At 39.0% G+C, this 27,162-nt stretch overlaps 1 protein-coding gene across 3 annotated transcripts; it reads right to left on the bottom strand.

Annotated features, from left to right (window-relative positions):
* Positions 1 to 72: 72 nt before the first annotated feature.
* On the bottom strand, positions 73 to 25,845 carry ccdc186 (coiled-coil domain-containing protein 186). 3 transcript variants are annotated; one of them, XM_030755184.1, is made up of 16 exons: positions 25,779 to 25,845; positions 23,333 to 24,323; positions 22,842 to 22,968; positions 21,456 to 21,584; positions 19,155 to 19,367; positions 18,683 to 18,802; positions 17,731 to 17,835; positions 16,993 to 17,091; positions 14,129 to 14,215; positions 13,902 to 14,044; positions 12,196 to 12,451; positions 11,560 to 11,749; positions 9,363 to 9,461; positions 8,770 to 8,998; positions 3,151 to 3,370; positions 73 to 486 (listed from the first exon to the last, which is right to left on the bottom strand). In XM_030755184.1, exons 2-16 carry the CDS (start codon positions 24,268 to 24,270, stop codon positions 403 to 405), a joined length of 3,039 nt encoding a protein of 1,012 aa, XP_030611044.1. In that variant the 5' UTR covers positions 24,271 to 24,323; positions 25,779 to 25,845; the 3' UTR covers positions 73 to 402. The 3 variants fall into 3 exon arrangements, with proteins under 3 accessions (XP_030611044.1, XP_030611043.1, XP_030611045.1); XM_030755183.1 differs by having other exon boundaries at positions 25,701 to 25,828; XM_030755185.1 differs by having other exon boundaries at positions 9,381 to 9,461; positions 25,701 to 25,828.
* Positions 25,846 to 27,162: the final 1,317 nt, after the last annotated feature.

The raw sequence follows: 27,162 nt of genomic DNA, 5'->3' as shown, positions 1-27,162 counted from the left end.
TGTTGATTTTTCACTGGCACGTCAGGCTTTTTTTTTTTTTTTTCTTCTTCTTCAGCTACACTCCAGGTAGAATTTGATATACATTCAGAATGATGGCATCCTCAGTCAATTATTTTACAAGGCAATTAGAGTTTCAAGCTTGAAGCGACTGGCGAGGTTCAGGGGAATCGAGAGGTGAGCCAGAGGAAAATTTGTAGTGTCAGAGGCGAAAAAAAGAGGGTAAAATATGGATGGAATAGAGATAATTCAAGTAAGTTTAGATATTTTCTCCAAACGGACACAATTCGAGGGCTCCTTCTGGAAACAGCCTGCTGGCTCTTAACATTTAACTCATTCTTCATGTGTGTAAAACGGTAGCTCGGAGGTTCCTCAAGTAGTTCCTGGTCCTGTGAGGTGGTCGTGTCACTTCATCCTTACTCCGTCCTCGGGATCTCTCTGCTGCTTTATGAGCTTTTCGATCTCGGCACCGAGAGTCTGCAGATTCTCCTGAGAAACAGAACAAAGAGAAAATGAAACATTAAAAAGTGACAACACATGAAGGACTGGCATGCTAGTTAGAACTCTATTGTTAAAGACTGCCCCTGTCTTGTCCATTTTCTTGATGATTTCTGAAAATAGCAGAGCACTTTGTCACACCGTCTGCAGAAACCAACTGCCGCCATCAAATCTCATCAATATGAAGGACAATCATCGCCGACTTAAAAATCAGAAAGGCTGGATTATCCATCACGGTAAAAGTGAAGCCTTTATATGGCTTTGTCAGAATATCTTACTGTCATTTTAACATGCCCGTGGTGAGTGTTTTTACATCATTCTTTCCTGCATACTGCCAATCATCTTTCATCTGCAGAAAGACAAGTCTGAAAGCCAGAAATTACTCCCACATTTTATTGCAATTTATTGTCTCGTTCAGGTTTTTATGTAGGGAGTTTCTAGTATAAAAACAATAGGAAGCTGATTGGCTGCATCATTTGGAAATATTTATCAACGCTTGTTCCCACACATAAACAAAAGTGCAAATGGAGCAAAAAGACAAACATCGAAGGGGCTGCAACAATACAAGCTGAAAGAATGGTGACACTTATTTTGTTTTCTTGTTTTGTTGTGTAACCCTGAGACTATTTAGTACCAGATTTGTTTTGCCTGCCATGTATGACACTGATTCAAGACACATTTGACATATTCTACGCAGAAATAGAGAGAGTAAGTTCAAAAATCAAAAATCAGTAAGTTGTATTGCACTACATACTGACTGTAGAAACAGACACAGTGGTAAATTGCCTGTAATTGTCTTGTTTTTATCCACAGCAAGCAGCATTTAAATAAATAACCTCAGTTAAACTCACCGCAAGCCTGTGCTGCACTAACTGACAGCAGCTACCTACTGAACAACTCTGGAGGATTCAGAAGCTATGGAGAGACATTTTCCCCAGGAGCCGGTGGAGAGCAAAACAGAGAGTGAATATTAGGGGCCAGAAACACAACACAAGCACAGGCTAATGTTGTTTTGTGTTGTGACTGCTGGTTACATCCATAAAAATCAAACTGAGACTCTAAGCTTTATGTTCAGCTGACATACGGTGACAAAATATGAATAAATATAAGCAAATCAAAATAAATACACAACAAGGTCAACATGCAGCACTCTGATAAATACATCCACACTCCAGCTGGGTGGTTAATGTGAGTCTTAACAAGGTTAATCTAAAAAAATAAAAAAAAAAAAAAAAAAGAAAAGGTCTATGCATATCCGCTGAGTGGAAATAAATAAATACTTCCCACATCCAGACTATTTTCTTATGGTTCCAGAGTGACTACAGTCATATCACTTCTTAAGTCTCAACAACAAAGAAGGGAAACTGATTTATACAACGCCAGCACATCAGAAAACTGAAATAAAATTAAAAAAAATATTCTGCAGATCCAATGAGAATAGACACCATTAATAGAGGCTTAATAAATTAATAAAGAATACATGTCTCAGTTAGAGTGGGCCGCAGTCTACTTGCTGAGCGATAGCATCAATAATGCAGGCTCTGATCTGAATTGGACCTCGACTTTCAACGTGTCGTCTCAAATCATGTCAAGCTGACAACTTACTCATCACAGGACTGTCGGTCTGTCAAATATCTCACAGAGACAATGTGATACATGCTGTGGCTGACTTTGAAGCTTTGAAGAGTGAACCAAATATCAGATAACACCACTTAACAAAAGGGAAAAGGTGGTCTGACATTCACCTGCACCTGGATTAAACTGTGCCTTTATCGCATTATTTTTATGGTTTCACAACATGCAGTTATTGAGAATGACTGGCAGTGCAGCACTGCCAGGTAGCCATCAACACTGATTGCTTCCTGCCATAAAATGGTACACAAAGATGATGCAATTAAAAGATCCCAAAAGAGACAACATACTCAATAAAGTTAAAGATGAATTTTACACCATTTTATCACAAAGTAATTTGGAGGCAGTAGAAGTTTAATAGCAAATGTCTCAGTATGAAACTTTGCTTATTAAGCTCAGGCTCACAGTCTGTGCTAAAGCTGCTAAAGCCGAGTCACCCAGGGATCCTGCAGTCTCCTGGGCTCATGGAAGTGTGAGATTAATGTATGAGAAGAATCCAACTGCCAGAAAGACATAATCTTTGTTCATCTTCAACACATGCATCTCTGAACAACAAACAGAAAAAAAAGTATGCTGCGGCAGAATACACCTTTACAAACATGAGCGTGAGCTGTGCAAATGACAGACAGGAATGTTAAAGCGGCAGCTGTGAGAATTAGAAATGCTGATGTACATAATGTTTCTGTGTTTTGTGATGCATCAAACTGCGAATCCACTGACTTGACATCGCATTTCTATATTTGGATCTGTTTGTTTTAAATGGTGATTGCAGCACCCCAACGCTTTGATAATGAAGTCACATCAGGCTGCGTTGCTCCAAAAGGTGAAGCATGACGCTCGCACGGCTAATTAATTATCTGCTCGAGTCAAACAAAAAGCTTAAATCAATGGCACATTCAAAATAAAAGAGGCCTTAAAAGGAAACTGCTCCAATCATCAATATTATTGTTGCATTTAAAAGAGTTGTTCGGCATTTCAAGAGGAATACTTTGGAGTGATGAAGCCTGCTGGGGTACACCTTACCTTCAGCGTAATGTTCTTCAGCAGCGTGTCCTCCAACACAGCCTGCAGCTTCCTGTTAATCTCCAGCGACAGGTCCAGGGTCAGCCCGCTGTCCGCCGGGTGGGAGGTATAAAGTGAAGCCATGATGCCTCCCCGCCGGCTGAGGTGGGCCTTGTTAATATCGGATGCCTCTGATGAGAGGGCCCCTGACTCCTCTCTCAGCACATAGCTCTGGATAATTCTGCAGGGATGAAGGGGAGGAGATGAGTCAAACGGCATGCTTCAAAAAGGAGAGGGAATAAAGTGAGTGCATCGGCTGGAGACTGTTGAGCGAAGAAAATTGAGAAAGTGGGATTTCATAGTTAGGAGCTCTCCATGCTCCCACAGAGCAATAAACCATTTCCAGCAGCAAAAACAGCCGACATTACAAGAATACTAATTCCATTGGGATGGGTTCTTGGACTCATGTACGCGGGATACATTCAGTCACTGTTAGAAAGAATATTATTGTGCCTGTCAGAAAAGGAAAGGTAATGAAAACGGCAGCATAAGAACGAGCTGCCAGGATTCAATTAATCAACTGCATGCCTCTGTGTGCGTGTGAGAAAGTGAGATAAATCTTCATGTTCATTATACATTTTCATCTCAGTAACAATATGGTGTCGAGGTTAAGCTATGTTTGTGTCAGAAAGAGGGAAAGAAGAGAATTAATCAACTTAACGGCTCTAAACTTCCTGTTGTTCAATTTTCCCATTGCAGCCCAGAGAACACTGAGAAGCAAGTGTTTCCATTTAGAGGAAAGCAGACCCATAGAGAGCTACGGCTGAATTTCAATTCATTACTGCCTCCTTCATTCTTATTTTTACCCCCTTCAATATGTGACCAAGGAGAGAGAGAGAGAGAGAAAGGAAAAAAAAAAAAAAAGAAAACTCAAGCTAAAGATGCTGGTTAAGCAGGGTAGTGAGATTAACAAATTAGCATTTTTTTTTTTTAAGTCATGAGTGAAAATAGTTGGGCTACATCCAAGCTGGAGCATGCACAGGGTTTTCTTCACAAAAGCTTTTCCAATTGCATCTTTGTTCTTTCCTCTTCCAAAGACATGAGAAAGTAGTGCATACAGGTGAAGAGGGCTGTGTACTGTCCTACAGAAAAGGTCAACAACCCCCTATTCTGAGATGGGTCAGTGATCAATATTTGTAACCTGCTGTCAACCCAGCCATAAACCTAAAGTACTCGCCAATCGACTAGCGATGTATAGTTCAAATTCAGGGTGGCTAGCTATAAGATGAGTTCAGAGTAGGAGCACTTAAAATAATCACGCTGAAAGACTCAGTATGAAGATTTTCAAAAACGATTAATTAGCTGTGAATGCTTAAAATGCTTCTATTTCTATACCAAACACAACTATTAATACTGCTGCTGCCACACCAAGTCTCATCATCTACTTAAGATAAATGCTAAGTAGGAATTAAAAACAGGACCATAAATGGGATTGAATAGAAAACATCGTCCTGTGCTGTTAGGCGCTTTACAGATCTGTTGTGTGCAAATATTTCAGTCTACAACAAGCAATGGATCCAATCTGGCCAATTACACTAACCTCCAGTGGTGTCCTTCAGTGTTAAGCACCTAGATTTTTCTTGGGGTAGACATGCACCGGGGACTAAGTGATTCAAAAAGAGCCTGCTGTTTTAAGTCAAAGTGTTGGGGAAAAAGGTGAAAGGGTTGAAAACATGCCTGTGATATTTTCATTAATATAACACGCATTAACAGTCATGTTAAAATAGCTGAATCGAGCTGCACATATTAATCAGCATGCAGCAGCCTACAGTTGTAAAAAAAAAAAAAAAATTTTTTTTTTAAATGCAAAAGAACCAGCAATGTAACCTGGAATGAAAAGATTCATTCTGTGCATAAACACTGACTTTGCAGAAAGAAGGAGAATTTTTAACATGCATTTTAAGCATCCATACTCAGTGATGGATCTTGCCTGCACTTGCAATCTGTTCTTTTACAATGAATTTTTTTTTTTTATTTAAATAGTAATGCAAGTCTAACTCATAAGTAAACCTAATATTTAGCACTACATAAACCTAAAACTATGCTATGGTGTATGCATTACAAACTAGCAAAGCAAATAAGTTTATGGGTGCACAATAGCTCTGTAAGCACTATAAAGAGGCCACCACCAGGAAATATCCCCATCCACAATTACACACAAAAAAAAAACCAAAAAAAAAAAAACCACATGGGCTACCACAGACATAAAATGAAACTTACCTCTAGACTAGCCTTGTAAGGGTCCATATTAGGACCCCAGTTCCATCACGACAGTGTTTAGTAAAAAACAAAAAAGTGACAGAAATTAAAGATGCGGCCACATGATGTGCTCAACGGCATGCATTGGTCAGCAGAGGGGAAGAGATGTAAAAAAGTCAGAAATCAGCAAGACAATTTGAGGGGAATTTTTTTTTTTTTTTAATGGCGATGAGGGCAGCAAGTCATGCATGCATAGAGTGAAGGTGGCAGAACAGCTCAATTAAAAAAACCTTAGCTCTTAAGATTACAAAGCTTTGAACTTAAAGGGTGGCAAGAAAGATATAGTACAAAAAAGACCAGCCTGTGGTATGTATTCAGAAACATAGAGACTATAAGCAGGCAATAGTTAGTTTCATTTTGTAAGCTTTCTCCTACAACAAGTATGGCTGCACATGCTCAGTAAATGTAAATAAACCTTAATATACATCCTTTTTCCAAATAAAATATGAGGGCCACTGGCTTTCATAGTGGCAACAGTAAAAGTACTTTAAGAAATGCCAACCCAAGGCAATGAGAAAGAAATCCCAGAAGCGATCCATCCTATTATACATAATCCATTCACCAGTGTGGATCCACAATGGCCTGCAACACAGCCTATATTGCTTTATTGCTATGATTTACAGTTACCATTGATTGCAACCTTAGTGGAGCGAACAGAGTGCTCTCCAGATAAATAGGTATCGACACCTCCTAAGCAGGCGGCCTCCTCCAGCTTTGCTCCCATCTGGTTTGCAACAGCATCATTTGAATTCAAGTCACATGAACAGCCAATTTAGACCTAATGGCCACAATAACCAGGTGTGGCAGTTGAAGGTAAAGACATCACTGCCCTTGAAGGATGCTGCTGCTAATTCTGCTCATTTTAGCTCATTTACTTCCAATTACATATACTGTACTCTATACACTGACCCATTTTTGACTACCCAGCAGCACGTCAACAAGTCACTCTGGAAACATGGTGTGAGACTGTGTGATGGGTGAAAATACCTCTGGAAATCACCAGGTTGCAATAAAGTTGCTAAGTGGGAGAGACTGTTTCTGGTTCCACAATTATTCTTGATTCTGCAAGTGTCAAACAATACTGTAGCTTTTAACTGTAGCTGCAGGCTTTAATCATTTCAATTTAGTTTCTACAAAATCATGTTTGTTTGTCTGGCTCGGAAAATACTACAGTACCCATGAGCCTCAGATACTGCTTTTACAGTAAACAGTCACAGATCAGTGGTACTGTAGGACTAGGGAATACAAACCAAATATGATCCTGCATTAAATCTGTAAGCGGATTTCACACCTGAACTTAGGCTCATATGGAGAGAAAGGGCAGCTTCAGACAATGCTTACACCTGATTCTTCTGTGCAGCACATAATAATACCGACTACAGAATACAGACCACATCACATGAGTTCTCATAACTGAAAATACTCGATTTGTTTTAGGCAATGAGCAGCCCATCTAGATAATTACACACTTGGTCTCAATCAGACACAATTGTTGGACTTTGTACTGGGGGGTTCGATCTGTCTTAGCTGGACACTAAAGTTCTCACATACTGCTTCACAGGAGAATGTCTAGAAAAGTTCAGGGCTGAATGCATGAGTGAAAATGGCTTTAAGTGCTGTTTCTACAAACGAAAATGTTTATCAACTGTTCAAATGTTGAGATATTATTCACTGCTGGACTGGCACTGTGTCTACCTCTGTGCTGCAGGAAAAAGTGTGAACTAGAGGGGCCATATTTACTTCAGATGCATGAGGAGAGGAGGGCAGGCTTGTGCAACGAGTGTGTATTTACAGGAGTCACACAGCAGCAGCACACTGACAAGGCTTTACAGAAAAATAGCTATAGAATGCAACTGTATCAATAATAAAACATCTACTTTGAAATATACCTTATAAAGTAAACATAACGCCCAGCCCTGACAATGGTCTCCAAGAAAAGATGCTCCCACTTTGCAAGTCTACATAAAATACTGCTATGATCATAAAAAGTGTCATAGATGTGGTATCAAAGATTAGCCTACTGACTTTCTTCCACTAACTCTCCCTTATCTGAGACCCTCTAAGCTTCAGCTGCCATGTCTCCATCTCTTTATTCATCACCTGCTTCGGGCTTACAGTTAGCTTGTCAGTGTTCACCGGGCTGTCCTGGAGGGAATAGGGACAGAAAGGCAAAAAAGGACAAATTCACATCCACGCTCTGGGTAGTGTAACCCCACCCCCACCCCACCCCTGTGCTTAGCAGAGATTTTACACAGCTAAATTTAGCTTTGCAACCGTGGGATTCGTCCTCAATTTTTAACTCTTAAATGTAGGTTGAGGCTAATGGATTCAATTTGAGTTTATGGCTGGGAACCATATGAGATGTGGGAAAGAAGAGGTGATCCGAGTGGAATCAAGTAGGATGGCTGAAAAGAAAAACTGAAGCAGAACTTTAATGAACTGTATGGTGAGACTGTAAGATTTCACTCATTTTACTTGCTATTTTTTCATGTTTTAAAGACCCTTGGCCTTTTTTATACCCTATTTTTTAAAACTTTGACATTATATTTAAAAAAAATATATATTCTAGTATATAGTATAGTTCATGATGTACATAACGGGGTGATGTGATGAATATATTCCAAATGTCCTTTACACTGTCACTTTATTGCAGGTGATGGAGATGAATATGGATGGAACATCATTAAGCATTCATCCACATGCGGGCCCATGTATGGCTCAGACTATAAATAGGTTTGAGTGAAATTTGTCATGACTGAGTCAGTGCCTTCATGAGTTAGTCTCAAAAGATTAGAGGGAGAGACAAAGACGGATGCAGAGGGCCGTAAACTGTGTAAGGTCAAGGTCAGCCGAAGCACCATTTGCAGTGCAAACAAAGATGCACGGAAAATCTGCGTCGAACCAAGTTCTGACACCAAGATATGATACATTCAGCAGTCATATACGTCAGTATTGGTTCAGTGCCAAAAGAAAAGAGTTGAGTGTATATCTAAGTAAGAATTATAAAGTTGATAGTTTTCTTAAAAGGCAGAGGTTGTTTCCACGGTGTTTCGCCATTCTGTTAAAACTGCAATATTCCTATACTACTTTTATCTTTTAAAAAAGCCATAAGGCCTGAAACACTGTAGCAGAGGCTTTGGCATTTGCATTGGGATTGCTGTCAATTTCAAAACTTTATCCCCAAGTGTTACTTAAGCATACTATCCCCTGCATTCTACAGTCAAACTGATCCTAACACATCTGTTTTAATTGCGGTAGACATACAACAGGTTTTGGCATTTCCTGTTTCCTGCTCCATGTATTTTTTTCCATGCCACTCACTTGGTCTTTTTGCGGATCTCTTCCACTAGTTGTTTTATGTGGTCCTCCATAAATTCGATTTTCTCCTGCTTTCGAGCTAGGGCTTTTTGCAGACGGACGATACGCTCAACGAGCACAGCCTTGTCGACCTCTGGGAAGCTGTCCACAACCACCACCGAAGGACCTGACTGGCTCTCTGGTGACCGCTCTTCAACACCACTGCTCCCGCCATGACGTGCATTTAAAGAACCTGGAGTTTAAAGGGTAAAGACAGAGATCACTGCTTTTTTTTTCTGGCCAATCTGTTACTTTTAGGAAGGAGATTCATCCCAGTGAAACTAAATATACAGATGTGGACAAAATTGTTGGTACCCTTTTGTTAAAAACAACCCCAAAACCCCACAATGGTCACAATATGGTCATTAGTTAGCTTAGTTGAACCACAATTCAAAAACAATTTCTGATTTTCATCAGTTAATTTATTTCAGTGACAATTGTGGGGTTTTCTTTCTTTAACAGAAGGGTACTAACAATTTTGTCCACACCTTTTTACTCTTTCAGGCCCAGTGGCAAAAAAAGAAAAAATATTATAACTTTAGGTGTTAAATACTAACCAAATCTTGGAGTAGTACCTGAGGAACTGGAGCGACTGCCCATACTGCTGGCATCCCGTTCACACCCTCCATTCTCAACCTGCTCCAGCCTCTTTCGGGCTTTAGAGAAAGAGAATAAGCCATTAACTGTCAAAAAGAGACATCAATGCTAAAATGTCTTTGTGACAGGCACAGTTGAAAACTGGCATCACTAACGATTAAATATTACAAAATTAAGCATCACTGCTTGACTGAACTCAGGGAGTTTTTCGAAGTAGTTTTTCTTGAAGTAATCAACCTGAGCAAACATGACAAGGGCTGCTTTTGAAGAAGCCTGCAGGCTCAGCAACCTTCCAAGCATGAACAAAGGTTTAAAATGACTAAGCTGATTAAGTGTAACTGCTACACTGATGACGAATTACTGTTTCACCTAAGAAAAATGCTTTCTCTGGCCTAGAAGACAGCTGAAAGTGAAAGGGTTGATCATTAAACATAAAAGTGCTGAACTCTCAGCTTTAAGGTTATTCTGTGTGCCCAGAGAACAGGTAAGGCAAGTTGAATAATCCCAGCAGGGACCCATCTGTACACTCATCTTGTTTTTAAATCAATCACCCTGCACCTTCTCCTCTTTATGTGAATCTGTGACCTGACATTAACATACAGTGCGGTGCTAAAGTCTTGAAGCACGCCTCATTTCTTTGTTCTGCTGGGACAATGGGAAACAATTTATTTAATCATTCTGCAAACACAAAGGTAAAAACAGAGTTTGTACCATTCTGCCAAGCTTGGAAGCCAACATTTGTTATGACCACCTTTATTCTTCAACACAGCCTGAACTCTTAGGCAGCTTTCTTGTAAATTCTTTAAGTAGTCTTCAGGAATAGTTCTCCAGGTTTCTTGAAGGACATTCAAAGCTCTTCTTTGGATGTTGGCTGCCTTTTGTTGCCTTATCTGCCAAGATGATCCCACACTGCTTCAATAATGTTGAGGTCTGGGGAGGCCAATTCATGATAGTGTTCCCTTGTGTGTTTTCCTATCCAGGTATGCTTTTACTGCATTGGCAATGTGATCGGGATCATTGTCATGCTGAAAAATGAAGCTGCTGCCAATCAGATGCTTTCCAGATGGTAGTGCATCGAGGATCAAATTCTCTTGGAGCTTTTCGGCATTCATAATTCCATCAATTTTGACAAGATATCCAACACCACTTGCTGAAATGCAGCCCAAAACCATAACAGAACCTCCACCGTGTTTTACAGATGTCTGTAGACACTCACTGTTGTACCTCTCTCCTGACCTCGTCTGTACATAATGAGAATGATATAATTTTTGATTCATCATGCCATTAGACCTGTTGCCACTGATTTTCAGTCCAGTTCTTGTGTAATTTGGCATCCCTCAGCCTTTTCTCCACTTCCCTTTGTGAAGACTAGCATATTGACAGCCACCCTTCCACTGACACATTTCTGAAGAGTCTTCAGTGAACAGTGGATGGGATCAACTGACTAGCCAGATGCATCTCTCAGATCCTGTGCCAGGTCTTTGCTGGATTTCTTCCCATTTCCTAAGAACTCAACTTTCAGATACTGTTCATCTGCTGTAGACAGTTTTTTTGGGCCTGCCACTTCTTTTGTCCTCCGCTTGTTCAGTTTTCTCAGATTTTTTTTAAGGATACACTGCACACCACGCCAAGATATGCCAAGTTTTCAGCTAATAGCTCTTTGGGAATCACCTTGTTAGTGCAAAAATGCTATGTTTTGTCTGTCAAACCGTTTTATCTTTGGCACCAAAATAAAAAAAAAAAAAAACCATGAGTGTAAAAACCACATCCAAATAAAAACACCTTTTAAAAGCCCGGAGAAGTATTGCTCAAGACCACTTTAAGAAACATTACAAGAAAGTCTGGCTTCTTGGAAGCAAAATATAAAGCAACGAGGGGCAGCTCAAGACTTTTCCACAGTACTGTATGTATGTACTGAATGACAAGCATGATGCCAACTATAGAAGGATTTATAACTCAATGAAATGACACAGTGCTAAAGTTATTCTGCGAGAGGGGAAGCTATTTTCTGTGAAAGCTAGCTACTTTCAGCTGCTTCTTTCTCCACAGTAGTATCACATATAGGATTTAATGCAGTGATGATGAACAGTGACTAAACATTAAATCATCTACGACATCAGAAAACAAGAGTGGCATAATCGCAATGGGGTATCTGACCTTGTGTTAGTTGTTTTGTGAGGTCTTTGATGTTTGCAGCTTGTTTCCTTTTCTGAGTCACCAGCTCATCCCTCAGCTCTTCTACTCTGGTTTTTAGTTGGGCCACTTCTGCCTGCAGTCCTGCCCGCTCCTCCTGCAGACTCTGCACCTCTTGCTGCCTCAGCACCTCTTCCCGTTTCAGTTGCTGCGACTGCAGAATAAATGGAGTCCGAGGGAAATTTTTGAGTAATGATATAATAACAGCAATTATAGAGTAGCAATATATTATGGAATAGTTGCTTTCTTTAAAAACAAAATTCAAAAGATATTTTAAGACTTTCTCCTAAATGTCAAGTGGGAAAATTAACCAACTACAGTGATCCACTGTCTGTTTTCTCAGATCTGCTTTTGCAAATGATTCAAAGATTTAATTAGAAAAATCTTTGTTTACTTAAACCAGGAAATGACAACAGACACTGGACTAAAAAAATTTTTAAAACATAAATAGATGGATGTTGTCATTTCCCATTTTTTGATGAACACAGTTCACACAACAAACACTGGAATCACAAAGACAAATATCTGTTTGTATCATATCTATCTTCCATCCGATCAACATACACACTTTGTCTGACTGCGCACTCAGAGTACTCCAACCTTGTCATCGAGTAGCCTGGTGGTCTCTTCCAGCTTTCCTTGAATCTCGATGAAGTTGTTGGTTAGCTGGTCCAGCTGAGACTGTAGTGCGTTGCTCTCTGACTGAAGCTGGGCATTCTTGCTGCTCAACTTCTCAGTGAAGCCCAATAACTCAGCTTCACGCTCTCTGCTGCCTTGTACATCACGCTGCAGGTCAGAGATTTGATTGGTCAGCCCATCCACTTCCTCACGAAGAGACTTGATTTCCTGTTCGTCGCTAAATAAAGGGAAGGGTATGAGACATAGTGTCACAAGAGTCAACAACAAATCATTAACAGACTTAAGGGTTCAATTACTGAAAAAAAATAATGGCAAGCTACATCTTTGATTGAACTGTTCATCAGAATTACTTTTACATGGGATACATTACTTATATAGATAAGCCATATATGCATGAACATAAACTTTGCAAAAGCTTTAGTGGACCATAAACTTACAGTTTATAAAATTCTTAATACCAGCATGATTTTACTCTATAAATTAGCTGTCAAATATGAGCTATAATGTGTAAGGATGAAGGTGAAGATCTTCTCATTACTGAACCAAACCAAAAAAAAAAAAAAAATGAAGGTATCAATCTTTTCCTGTCCAACAATACACGTAATGAAAATGATCCTACCACTTAATATGAGAGTAAGATTTTAAAAAATTGGGGGGGTTTCTCTACCACAACTATTCCTTCTTTCTATTAAATCCTTTTCACATGGCCAGCAGAGCCACACACCCACAGAGGGACCTGAGTCCCTTTCCTGCCCTGTATGCTATATCTGTCTCTGGTCTATCTTTAAATGCTCTGATAAAGCAGTTGAGGAGAAAAAAAAAAAAAGGAACAAGACGTATATTACAACCTGTACAGCTCTATCAAAAACAATCATGTAAGAAAGGTGGCACAGGGGCAAAGTTTAAAAAAACCCCCAAAAAAACATAAAATTACCTGTCAGTTGCTAGATAATGAATGGTTGGATAAGGCTATGACAAGATCTGAATGCATCCAAAGACTAAATGTCATCTAATGATACTCCTACTTAGTACTGAAGTGACAGTAATGACTTTACCCATTAGTGTCTGATTAGTGTTAGAATTCAGTCCAAGGATTTTACTCTCAAAAAACTTTTTTAATAACTCAAAGATGTACAGCCTACATTTAAACTGCAATCACTCACTTTTAAATACATAAGCATTTTTTCCCTAACCTGTCCTGACCTGACTGTGTAAAATCTCGACAAGCAAAAGCTTGTCAAGATTTACAGGGAAATCAAAAATGTCACTTTTTGTGTATTAAATACAGTTAGGTTAGTTTTTGGACAATGACACCATTTTTTGTAATTTTGCCACCACAGTGGATTTGAAATCAAACAACCAAGATGTGACTGAAGTGCAGCCTTTAACAAAGTCTGCACTTCAGTCACATCTCAACTGTTTGACTTAAAATCCACTGAGTTGAGACAGGCAAAAATTACAAAAAAAATGAGCAACTGTCTAAATATTTATGAATCTAACTGCATGGTGCACAAATCAGTGCATGTAAATTTGTGGAACACTGCATCAGTGGTCTGTCAGATGCTGCACACGCAAAACTGTTCTGTACAGTGTGTGTTGGTGTCCCATCACAAATTACTGCTCACATTAGGTAGTGTTCCTATATGAGAGAGAGTGTGTGGTTGTACCGTTGATGCTGCTCCTGAAGTGCAGTCACCTCTTCAAGCTTTTCTCTCTGGCGGCCAATCTCAGTTTTTTGCCGGTTGATGATCTCTCTGTATTTCGACAGCTCATCTTCCCACCGTGGACGCTCGTCCTCCAGACACTTTAACTAAAGAATAACACAACTTTCTTGCACTGGAGTCTTGAAGATATTATGTGCGCCAATGTTCAAAGGCATGTATGTCTGGCAAACCTTGGTGCGTAGCGTACTGAGCTCATCCATGGATTCTTTATAGCTCTTCTTTAGGTCTTCCAGCTCTTTGGCTTTCACCCGGTGTAGCTGCCAGATGAAGTAGATTTTCCATTAGACATGCATCCACTGTTTTGTGTTTGACATTGCATCTGCTCATACACAGTAAGCTACCAAAAGAATACCCAACATGGTCAGCTGAACAAGACTCTTCCACCCACACAAAAGTTCATTATGGAGTTCCACAGGGTTAAGACCTGGGACCAGTGTTTTTATTTTTTATTTTATACAAGCTTCCCTATGGCAATATTATTCCAAAAAAATGCTACATTATTACACAAATGATAAGCATGATAACCAGTCTTATTTATGTACGTAGCCATACTGGTTGGGTTATTACACTTATTGGTTGGGTTTAACTACAGGTATGTCTAATGGCTTAGTCCACGGGGGTAAATATAGGATGGCGACCTCCTTGTGACCAGGGAAGAAAAAAAAATATTGGTGAGGTTGCCCAGTGACTGCGCAAAATTTTTTTCTGTTGGAGACCAATCACAAGGACTTGCCACAAAGCAACTGGTCGTCCAGAGGTCAAGCAACACCCTCAACCTATAAGCAATCACTTATGATCGCAAGGCAACTGAGGTCTGGCGTGGAGTGACTGCAATCACTCTAAGACAGATTTGCAACAATTTAGAAATAACTGCTGACTGCATTCAGACTCAAACTAATAGCAGTTCTGCCTCCATCTTAATGTGGTTTTGTTGCCATCTTGATGCACCAAAGTTGCTTTAAAGATGGCAACTAACTGCGAATGGATGCAGACCTGTTCCCATCTTCGAAGCAACCATTTCAAGGTCAACAAGATTGCAAGTTCCTTGCACATGGTAGGAATAATTATTACAACTTAAGTTCGGGGGGTTGGGGAGGGTTTATTTTTTTACACATCAATTTAACTCTCACTCTTAATTAAATGCATTTCTTTTTTAAGAAAAAAATCTTACATTTGCATAATTTTTTAATGCAGAAGCATTTCTGGACAAGCTGCGTGTTTTATATTCATCTCTTCATTAAAGCTGCTTTGTTTATGCACTCATTAAGCATGTGAAAGCAGTGATGTTTTATAATGTTTTGTCTCATCTTTTTAACTAATTCATTACTGATGCTACTGCAAGTCAACTTTTCCAGGAAACTATTAGTAGTCTGTGGTATCCATGACAACATGGCATTAATGGAGATGCTGATAAATTCTGTTAAATTCTGCTAAATTTTTCCATTCCCATCTAATTTTATAGCCAAAAGCGATGGAAACTTTTTATTTGCATTATTTATGACTGAGATGCATCACCACTTGAGCATAACACACATACTAAAATAAACATAGGCTTGGACCAGTTTATTCATCAGCAGAGTAGTGACATTTGCCAAAAAAATCAACATCCATAATAAACCCTGGCCTAAAAACTATTTACACACAGTATCAGTGAACTCCAACTACTGTAAATAATAAAATCTGACAGAAAACCTAACTGTACGAATCCTATTATGATCAAATTTTTGACCCCGAAAAAACCCCCCAATGTAAAACACTTCTGCCACCTTAAATTCATTAAAATGTAAATCTAAGAACAACTAATTTATACATTTTTAAGGACTTTATAGAAAAATAAAACTGTGAAATGAAAACAGGAAATATGTGATGTCTTCTGGGTTGTTGTTGAAATACAGCGCTTCATATTGATTATTTCTAGGCCGTTTATTTTTAAAGTGCATTTCCCTTTAGAGTGGGAAGCAGAGAAAAAAAACAGGCCATTGTGTTTGGATTGGATCCACATTTGTGCGTGCGTACAAGGCATGTCTGCTCACAGAACACAAGCGCCGGTTTGTTATCTCTTCCAAGTTAAGGCAATTACACCTCTCAAACTGAGAAAAACAGGCCAAAAACATTTTTTACTAGAAGAGCTGGCATCGACAATCAATAAAAGGCTGAATAATGGCTTGGCAAATCACAGTGTGTATATAATTCTGAATTATTGGCAAATCTGGCTTATTGTTTATTTTGTCTTCCGGTGGCTCGTCACATAGATAAAAATCGAAATTGAATTCACAGAAAAGGAAGCCTGCAGACATCAAACAATTATGCCAGGCACAATTATTGTCTCTGCTGTTGTGCATCAATCGTTGATTAAACCTAGGGAGCTCTATACGATAAAATCTATCCCTCCTCACAAAAGGCAGAAAGCACTGACTCAAGAGACGATGTCTGAAGACTTTTAGCCAAATGGATATTAGGCCATACTCATGCATACCTAGAGACTGTTTGGTGAACTGATATTCGACTTCCAAGGTAAAAGGAGCACGACATAAGTTACAAAACTTTTGTTTTTTGCAGTTTAAGGCTGATTATTAACTAAGTTATGCTGCGCAAATGTAAACAAAATATTTAAAGCTCCGTTCTATTTTTTTAGTCTCAAAGGGTGCAAGGTAAAAAGAAAAAACAAAGAAAAAAAACAGGATCTACAAGCAATTTTTTTTTTTTTTTTGCTGCCTTCCTACTCAAACCACCACCCAAGTTTAACAAGTTAAACTCAATTAAACAGGTATTTTTATTCTCTCCATTATGATTCTCTTTATAGATTTCTGATTTATTTGTGTTATTTAAAAAACATAAATATAAGAAAAAAAAGGAAACAAGAAAAAGTGAGTTTATTAACTCTTATATTATTATTATTATTATCAAACATCATACAATGTAGTAAAGTTCATGTAATTGAAGCAGATATGCAGATGCTGAGTTTTGTCTTAGTAGGGCAAAGTGGTTGAAGAGGATGTCTGAGAATGTGTTATGTGTGCGTATTTGGTGTCACCTCTAACTGGTCTGTTTGTTCCTGCTTGTGTTTCTCCAGCTCTCCTTTGGTCTCCCTCAGTTTAGCATCAAGCTCATTGGACCTGAGCTCCTCTGATTCCTGAAGGCGAGAAGAGAGAAGGCTTCAAAAAACAAGATGATGAGGGCAAGAGAGAAAAGGCAATGGTGCAAGACCGACTGGGGGGGGGGGGGGGTATTGAAAGCAATTTTTATTTTTTAAAAAACACAAGTAAAGGGACTAAAACTGCCAGTAGCAATGATTTTGCATATGTGTGTTTTATGTTTTTTTGGGGGGGTTTGTAGTCTTGTTTTGTTACATGTTGATGTTGTCTGATTAAAAAAAAAAAAAAAACTGCTAGCTGAAATAAATCTTTCTACCACAGAGACAAAACTAACACAGCTCTTTGCTACCATCACAAGGTACAAATGAAAAATGCTTTTCTCGAGAAGCAGAATCAGTCATGCTGCAGTTCACTTTACACTGAATAGTCTGTTTTTAAATTCTACGAAAAGAACAACGTCACAACAACAGCGTCGCGCCGTCTTTGTGTGTGAGAGTATAGCATGTGGGTTACAGTTTATTCAAAAGTAGGCCGATTCATTATAGTGACAGATAAAGATATTTATTAGCATACAAATCACTACGTTCCCCAAATGAGAACATTAATAAACACTCATTCAGACTACTTCTGGGACATTCTTTGTTATTTGTTATTTTCATGTGTTTAATATCACAAACCTGGTATGTTCGGATCATATCCTGGCAGTTCTTGCGGATCTGCTCCGTCTCTTCCTTTGCCTGGGCCAACTTGGATGTGCTCTCTCTCAATTTGTCTTTAGTTTCCTGCATGCAAATGAACATAAACCTGCTTTTGTACTATAGCACTACAACAACAAATCTTTTCTTTTTCCTTTCAGAAATGCATACACAGTATTTATATCCACAGAGTGATTTAAACATACCCATCAACAACACAGGCTACCACAGAGAGAAATACATGTGGCTCATCTGCTGTGACTTTCAGCAACCACTGATTTTTTGCCATTTCCTCTCTGTTTATAGCCTCATATTTGCTTGGAGTCAGTTCAAAATAAAACCATTAGTTTGTAATAAGACATTTTCAAAAATAGCTATAATGTTAATGATGATTTCCTTGCAGGTCCATTACTATACCATTTTCACCCCATTTCATTTTGCCTGTGAATCACAAGACGCCTGTAATCATGTTTTTTATGGCACGTCTGCAGATGAAAATGACTGAAAGGGTTGTAATTTGTATGCTGGCATAAATCTTTGACAAACAACAGTCTTTAAACCGAATAAAATTAACATTAACCAGAAGAAGAATGTTGCTTTAATAATATGGGTAATGCATTGGAAAAACTGGAGCTACATGTAGTCCACTGTATTAGTCATGTAAATGTGGCATTTTAATTTGAATAAAATTTGGCTGTAGCATGCTGAGGTGCACATCCTCACAACTAAAATAGCATCTAAAGCCTAAAAATTATATATGAAATGACGTTAAAATTAACCTTGTATACTTCCTTTATAGTTTTTTTCATTTTCATTTCCTTATGCTTAGAATGTAAAATGCAAAATGTTGAAAACACATACTTAACCTCAGCATAACTGTTTGATGAGTATTACATTTAAGACTAAATAAATATAAACACAGAGGTTACATTACCTTGTGTGCATCTGCCTCACTCTTTAATTTGTTCTGGGCCCATTTGACCTTGATAAGATGGGAGTTGATCTCCTCCTTCAGTTTTTCCACCTCGCGACTCAACCTGCCAACCTCCCCTTCCTAAGAACACAGTGGTACGGATGGAAAAAAAAAAAAAGAACAGGTCAGCAAGCAGATATTTCATTTATTAGATCACTTGACCTTTTTGGTTTTATTAGTTCTAAAATAGTGGGACATGCTACATGCTGCAAACCACTGTAAGAAGATTAAATCTTTACACCCCACACAATGCTCCCAGAATCACTGAAAAACTACTATGAAGTATCACTGATATGATGTAGTTTTCACTGCAAATGGGAGAGCTATGCGTATATTTTATTGTTTCTAGTAGCAAATTAAGCTGAATTTAAATGAGTTCATATGGATAAATAAAAAAACTGTACTCTATACAGAGACAGAATTGACCTTTTACCTTTGCTTCATACAGCTGTTGCAGCCGCCCTTTCTCCTGAGCCAGCTGGTTTCCTCGGAGGGCCTGACGATCCACCTCCTTAGTGGCTTCCCTCAGTTTCTTCTCCAGGGCTTCTTTATCCCGCCTCAGGTCAAGGGCCTCTTTCTCACCCCGCACATATTTCATCACCATGGTCTCCTTCTCTTGCCGTGCCTCATCACACTTTTTATTCACCTGGGGAGTTTTTTTATATTAGGAGATGTCAATTCACACTTCAGTCACTGAGTTAATCATATTCTTGGGTCCTTACATGCATCAGAAAAACAACTGATGTTTCCCTTGGAAATTTCTAACAGCAGATGGCTGAGGCGATGATGTGCTACCCTACTTAGTCTGCAATAACCTGGATAAGTGACGGACAGCTGGAAAGACGCATGCACCATCCCCACATGCAGTGGGGGCAGACGACAGGATTGCTACTGTTGATCTGTCAGCATGTCAGGATTTTACAAATGGAGCTTTCCATTTGGCAGCAATGTTAAAACAAAAAAAAAATTCCTTATTGGTAATTTATTATCCTATTTACTACAAAGACAGTAATGTTCCCAGACTTTCATAAATCCCAAATTTTGCTTTTTGCACTGACATGGGCTTAAATATATTTTTTTATTTATTATTCAGCAATTCATCTACTCAATTAAAAAAAAAAAAAAATGGAACTGAAAAATGGTGAAAAAAAAAAAAAGAAAAGAAAAAGCTTTCAAAGGGCCAAAGGAAACACATTCAAACTGTGACAGTGTTGAAGAAAGAACGCTGTCACAGAAACATTTATGCAGCTAGCATAGGCACTAAACACACTGAAGCTTTATGAAAGCAAGAGATTGACACTGTACAAAATGTGTAAGCGATGCATGTGTGTATGTGAGTTTGTGCAGTCTTTCCCACACACACACACATACTTTACTTTGTGGTCTGCTCAGTATGTTAATGTCCACACAAGAATATCTGGCAACTGACTTTAGCACGTTTTAACTGATCTGCGAGAACAATACCATAACTGTTTAATTACTTGGCAATCCCCTCACTCTTATTTGGAAGTTTTAGATGCTGCCAGCTCCAGCAACTTCCCTACAGATATTTCCTTTGCAGCCAGTTTTCTATTGATATTCTTGATATCAGAAGCTTCTTGAGAAGATAACGAAACTAGACAGACTCAGTTTCTCACACCTCAGACTGCAGCTGGTGATGGCAGTTCTTCACCTCAGATCTATTGTAGGCTGGGGGACCACTCTAACCAGACCCTGCAGCAGGTGTAAAACTAGTTTGTGTGCTGATGTATCCTGCAGAAGAGAACAAGACTACTGTCCCGAGCTGTAGTCTGTGATGTAGAGTTGGAGTCTGTCGACAGGAGACAGCTGATTATACTGCTTTTTTTTATTTATTTATTTGTTGCAGAGTACCTGGGGTGGAGAGTATGTGCAGAGGAGAACCTTATAAATTGTATTATTAATTTAAGAAAGGCTGCACTAAGGGTGCACCAACCACTGTGGGAAACACAAAGAAAAGAAATAATTTTTTTATTTGGCATGAAGCTTCTTCAGATTACCATTACCAAATGTTTCTCAGGGGCACCAGCTGATTAGGAGTGGGAAACACTATTAGTACAAGAGAGGAATGATTCAAGAGAAGGGCTTAAAGAGAGACAACCAAGTGCAAAATCAAACTCCTACTGTTCATTGAACAGTGAAATTAAAAATTGTGAAGTGTGACAAAACTGTCAAGAGAAAAGTCCCTTGCGTGGTTTCAACCAGGTGTGCAAATGGTTGGATGAAAAATGTGCTTTCCTGCACTATTCGTTTAACAAGTGATTAAATCTGCAATAACAAGAGTTTGGCGTGCAAAGACCTTGAACATTCAGCTGTTAGATTTGTGCAAACATCTTGAAAGACACTGGGAATACAAAAAAGCCTGAGTATTTCTGTGACTAGACTTCACTGTAGCTATTTCAGCAAGTACTTTAATCTAAAGACTACACACAAAAATGTGATCTCTGACCCCAGAAGCTGTAACACGAGTGAAACGTACAAACACCAAGCATTCATAAAATTATTGGGAGTAATGTGCACTCTTGTATCTTGACAAGCTCAGAAAATCCTTTTCATCTACACTTCAACAGCAGTCCAAAGGTAAAAGCATGATCAAGTGACAAACCTGACCTACTGAAACAAGGATAGAAATGCAAATAATTTTGAGGCTTGGGCAAAACTAACTTGTGCTACCAGATTCACAAGGAGGCTCAGGAATAACAGGTCCCAGTTGTACCTGCTCAATCCGGTAAGTTGTCTCCTTCTGCATCTGCTGGAGAGCAGCCTTAGCTGACTGCTCCTGGTGAATTAGTTTAGCCCGCGACTCCTTCAATTCTTTCAGCAGCTCATCCACCCTTCCCTCCAACTGCAAAAACAGGAGTACACAGGAAAATCAACTTGCAGGGTAATCTGTAGTCTCGGCCACACCTGAGATAACCTGCCATGCAGGATGACAAATGAGGCAAAATGGTGAATAACTACATCTGAACAGCAGGGGAAGAGGATGCCAGTTGCAATTCCCCAAAATCAGATACCTTTACAAAGAAATAGCTCTGGCAAGTTAAATCTAGAATAGTATGACAGATTAGAGCTTCTTTTACCTTTTGTCTGAAATATGATCTGTGACTTTTATAGCACAGCCTTTACTTTTATTTTATTTCTAAAAAATCTGGCATTAAATATTTATTTTAAAGAGCCTAATCTATTATGGTTTAAAAAAAAAAAGATCCAGGCATACATTGGGTTTGGGTCATAATAATCACTCCTATAGCTGTTTGCTTGGACAATGCGTAAACAAACCGTGTTACCAAGAATGCATGAATCAATTATTGTTCCTTCCATGGCAACAGCAACGCTTAACCAAGCCCAATGAATAGAAAACCACCTGAGGTTTGTAGTGGTAGCTAGGTGGGTAAGCTTTGCAAATCAAAGGGGAGAAGAAACCACAAAAACTGCACAGAATTCACACAAATGATGATGTACATGCCCACTGAATGCTAGCAATCAGTACTCATCACTGGGCTATTTTCTTTGACTTCCCTATTTACCAGTTAGACACATCTGTCCAGATTTTAATCAAACCAGAGTGTGACAGTGAGGGGTACAACTACACAGGCTAATTTCTCACATTTCATTTGCGCCAATTTTGGTGAAAACTGGAAAAAAACAAAAAAGTGTGTCCTTAGAAAAACCGTTAAACTTTGTCATGTACGTCAACAATCCAGCATAGTGCTTTGAACTCAGCTTGACTGAACAAACGCAACAGAACTTCATTTCTGAAAAGAAAAAGAAAAAACTGGCATGCGGTTCAAAAGTTACTTGCATAAATGCACTGGCTGAATGCTGAGATGTCTGACAGGAAATCAGATAAAACACTGAAGAGGAATACTTCCTTGGTGATGAAAAGAAAAACATTTGGTTAATAGGCTTCCATTATTTTTTTACAAATCTGTTTACAAAAAAAAACTTGATGAGATATCCATTACAAAAATGACCTATTAGCAAGGGTACTAAAGAATACCCTTGCTTTTGACCACATTTTTTTTCTCCATCATTTAAGTTCATGTTGTAAACATCCCATAAAACCCTGAACAACAAAAAAGGAGCACAGAGACATACTAACCCTTGTAATGGTGGCCATCTGTTGCTTTTCTGTTTCCGTCTTCTTTTTCAACTCATCCCTCATTTTGTCTTTCTCTGAACAAATACCCAGGATCAGCTCTTGATGTCTCTTGTTTTCCTCGAGCAGCCTATACACACACACACAAATAGAGCACACACACACAATCTCGGTTTAGGTCAAGTCCATACAAAGTACTTTTGAATCTCTCCAAAATTTAGACTGCTGCTACTAAGGCCAAGAAACACAGCTGGACAGGAAAAAAAGTGTTGATTATTTTCTGTATTCATCCAAGAAATATTGCTTAAGTTTTGAAACAATTATTATCCTGTGCCAGCTTTATGAAAGCCAAATTAAGTAGAAAAAACAGTTAATGAGTCGGATGATAAATTCTCCCACTGATTCCTTCTAGAAGCCAAGTACTGTTAAAAAAAAAAAAAAAATGGAACTTTGTAATGACCTGAGATGTGGATATGTAGAAAACACCGGCTTACTTTTGAATAGCCTTCTCCTGTTGTGCATACTTATACTGCACACACTTCTCAAAGACTACCATGCATCCCTCCTGGTCTGTGGGGAGTCCGTTGGTAGGTGAGCTCCCTTTCCGCTCACCTCCACTGTCATCCCGAGGCAGCTGACAAGCCAAGAGTTCCGACTCAAGCTCGTCTAGCAGTGACTCTTGTGACAGTGACCGCTGGATCTGGGAAATAAGCTTTCGGCTGCAATCTGTGTCATAAGGACTTGCTGAGGAATGTGAGGGAAACAGGTTTTTGGCACTGGTTTGAGGGCTGGAAGCAAGCGAAGAGCTAAAGGTGTCAGAACTCGGGGTAGAGGGTCCATTAGAAATACCAGAGGTTGTTGTCGAGTCTGTGGGTGAGTTTTTGGAAGTGCTTTGAACGGAAGATGATGTTGGACTCTCAGCTGAACAACTATCCTCCCCAGGTGATGGCTCAGTGGAATAATTTTTAACCACGAGTGATGGCTGCTCACTGCCATTTGGAATGGTAGCATCAAAAGTTAATAAGATATCTACTGTCCCTTCAAGAACAGAAGGAGAGTTTTCCACTACATCCAGAGTAGTTACTGGGGCTACCAAAGTGCTACCACCCTCATTTGAAGGATTAAGTGGAGGTTTTGCGCTTTCCATTGAAACTGTTCTCGTATCAGCAGTCACCTCTTTCACATCTGGATGTTTGTGACTGCATGTCTGAGCTTCCTGCTCTGTCTCTGTGTCCATCTCAGCATGTGCTGTAGTCTTGATTGATTCACTGTCAAGCTGCGATTCATCTTTTGCCTGACTGCAGGTTTCCACCTCATGCGCACTGTCATGAGAGATTTCTTCCTCCTCTTCAACATTAGGCGTGTTGTTGTGAAGCTGATTCACTTGGTGCGATGCCGTCGACAAGGACTGACCCTCTGATCCTTCCATCATGTGTGTATCTGTAGCAGGACTGAGCTGTTCCAAGGTCCTCCTCTGGCTCAAATCTGTCATGTAGAGGAAGAGGCAGGCACAGAGGAGAGAGAGAAAGAGTCAAAGAGAGTGAATGGGAGCAGAGTGAAACTGTTTATCATTTACATTCATAGCATAACAACAGTTCTTCTGTGAAAAAAACTAAAATTCCTTGATGGCACGGATAAAGCAGCCGTCTGTTACTGTCATGTTTTGCCTTCCTGGTCAAGCTAAATTTCCTCATGTTAGTTTATTATGTAACCCAAAGGAAGACCAAACTCAAAGAATTTTCAATATGCTCACTTATTGTGACACACTAAGGGGTGTGGACCTGGAAAAACCTGTGACAAGATGCAACGGGAAGAGTGTGGTACATACAACTAAGATAGGTATTTATAATGAATACAAAGCCTGAAGTTGCTTTCAAAATGCATGCATTCAGAACTCACACACTTAATCAGAAAGCTCTGCCAATTAAGTTAATTTATTGTATTGTAATTTATGTATTGTATTTATTTACTGTTTTAAGACAGGTCTGTTCTAACCATGAAGATTAGTAAAGAAAGCAGCCTGAAGCACTGTTATACTTATTTTCTCGGGCTGAAAATAGCTTTGTCAACATTTACTATGCTATTAATTACTACGCTGACTGCTTTTAGCTGGGACCCTCTAAGTTCTTGCCTTTAACAATGTGTACTGGTGAAGCTCCTCTCTGTTTCCAGTCCCAAACTCCTCCTCAAATCCATTTCCCCCACCTCTTTCAATACCATATTCAAGTACTGCTCTATTATACCAACTACGAGCGATTTCCTTTTGTTATTTACAGTAAAACACAAAATCATTATCCTCACCACTTCCCTACTGTGGTGAATGTCAAGCTACATACACAACACAGCTTCTTCTGTTGACGCAGTGGAAGTACAAAAGCTTTAACGCATGCAATACTTAAGATGCTTTAGCGACAGGTGCCATGCGATAACACCGGAGTTATTATAGCGTAATGCAAGCAGTCAGCCTCATTAAAGCACACCGTTAAGCAGCAGACTGATTAATCATTTGTATTTACTGCCGATTAATCTTAATTTCGGGTCATTTAACAACAATAGCAACACCTTTGATGACTTTAGCTAGCTAGCTGTTTATTTTGCCGTGACAGCGCAAAGAAAACGAAAGGGAAACAAAGACAGGCGCACGACACAGCACACCCTGCGAATAAAACACGGCTACTAAAGATGGGTTTAACGCTAAACTGCAGACTAGCAAACTGTAAGCGTGCAGTTAGCCTAGCTAGCTAAGCTACACTGATCAGCTCGATCAATGCAATCCTCTAACGCTTGAGCTAGCGCAACTAGCGCTAGCATCGAACACAAATGTCAAACAAAGCTTCATAAAAACTGTTATTTGGTACCCACCGAACACAAAAAACCCATGATGTGCTTCAATGCGGAGACAATCGGGATAAAAATGAACTTTGAACCCCCCTGCCTTACCAGCTGATCGCACAAGAAGTCACTTTGATATGACACATCAACAAACATGGCCACTGCAATAGAAACGATGAGACGATATAAACCAATGACAGCCCAGTGAGAAATTACGTTCGTCTGACGTAAACAGGCTCCAGCCCATAGACGGTCCAGCCCATAGACTATACAGGTATCTACAACTCCCACATTTTTTTGCTAGAAAAATTATTAATGTTACATATTCAGAAAGAGCACATATCAGCACGCCACATTAAAGTACAACCCCAGTTCCGAAAATGTTGGGACGCTGTGTAATATGTAAATAAAAACTGAATGCAATGATTTGCAAATCCCATTAACCCATATATTTCCACAGTAGAACATAGAAACATATGAAATATTTCAAATGAGAAATTTTTTTTTTTTTTTAAAAGGTCACTTTGAATTTGATGGCAGTTGGGAACTGAAAACGATCGTTGATAACAAGCTCTCTTCTCTTCAGCCTCCATATTTTCCAAACAAGAATTTCACATTTAATTTGTCTGATCACAGAACAGTTTTCCAGGTTGCCTCAGTCTATTTTAAATTAATTTTGACCTACTGAAGAGTAGATCATGTTTCACTTGTGGCATTGCATGATTGGAGCTTGTTTGCACAGCAAACTCTGATTTCTGGAAGTGTTCCTGAGCCCATCCAATGATTTCCGTGATAGAATCATACCTGTTTTTAATACAGTGCTGCCTGAGGACCCAAAGATCACGGGAAACCAGTATTGATTTTTGGCTTTGTTCCTTGTGCACAGAGATTTCTCTCAGAGTCTTTTGATGCAATTATGTACTGTAGATGATGAGATCTTCAAAGTCAGCAATTTTATGTTGAGGAACATTATTCTGAAATTGTCCTAGAATTTATAGATGCAGTATTTTGCAGATTGGTGAATCTCCAACCATTTTAACCTCTTAGAAACTCTGCCTCAATAAAATGCTCTTTTTTTTAATATCCAATCATGTTACTGATCTGTTGCCAATTAACCTAATTTTTGCTCCAGCTGTTAGTACCACTTACTTTTCCAGCCTTTTACTGTCCTTCTGCTAACTTTTTTGAGATGTATTACTGTCATCAAATTCAAAATGAGCTATAAGTTAATACTTTTTATGAAATAGTAAAATGACTCAGTTTAAACATTTGATGTTTTCCAAGTTCTATTGTGAATAAAATATGAGATTTGCAAATCAAGACATTCTGTTTTTATTTATATTTTACACAGTTTTAAGTGCTGTCTTTAATACAGTGGATTTAAATACCCTTAACTGTAGAATCGATTTAATTTATAAGTTCTCTGTACTGTCTGTGTAGGTTCTCAGTCATCCAGGTCATAGTAGTCTCTGGAGCTTGTAAAAGGGCGACT

The sequence above is a fragment of the Archocentrus centrarchus genome, chromosome 19 (genome assembly GCF_007364275.1).
Source record: "Archocentrus centrarchus isolate MPI-CPG fArcCen1 chromosome 19, fArcCen1, whole genome shotgun sequence".
NCBI lineage: Eukaryota > Metazoa > Chordata > Actinopteri > Cichliformes > Cichlidae > Archocentrus > Archocentrus centrarchus.
The sequence above is the reverse complement of the archived record's forward strand: the minus strand, read 5'-3'. Positions and strand labels throughout refer to the sequence as shown.

Excerpts from the sequence above, each read along its gene's own strand:
- ccdc186 (XM_030755184.1), bottom strand. The coding sequence starts at position 24,270 with ATGATGGAAGGATCAGAGGGTCAGTCCTTGTCGACGGCATCGCACCAA. Across the intron at positions 21,585-22,841 it reads AGATGGCCACCATTACAAGG|TTGGAGGGAAGGGTGGATGA; the intron begins GTTAGTATGTCT and ends CTGTTTTTGCAG. Across the intron at positions 487-3,150 it reads TGAAGAACATTACGCTGAAG|GAGAATCTGCAGACTCTCGG; the intron begins GTAAGGTGTACC and ends TCTGTTTCTCAG.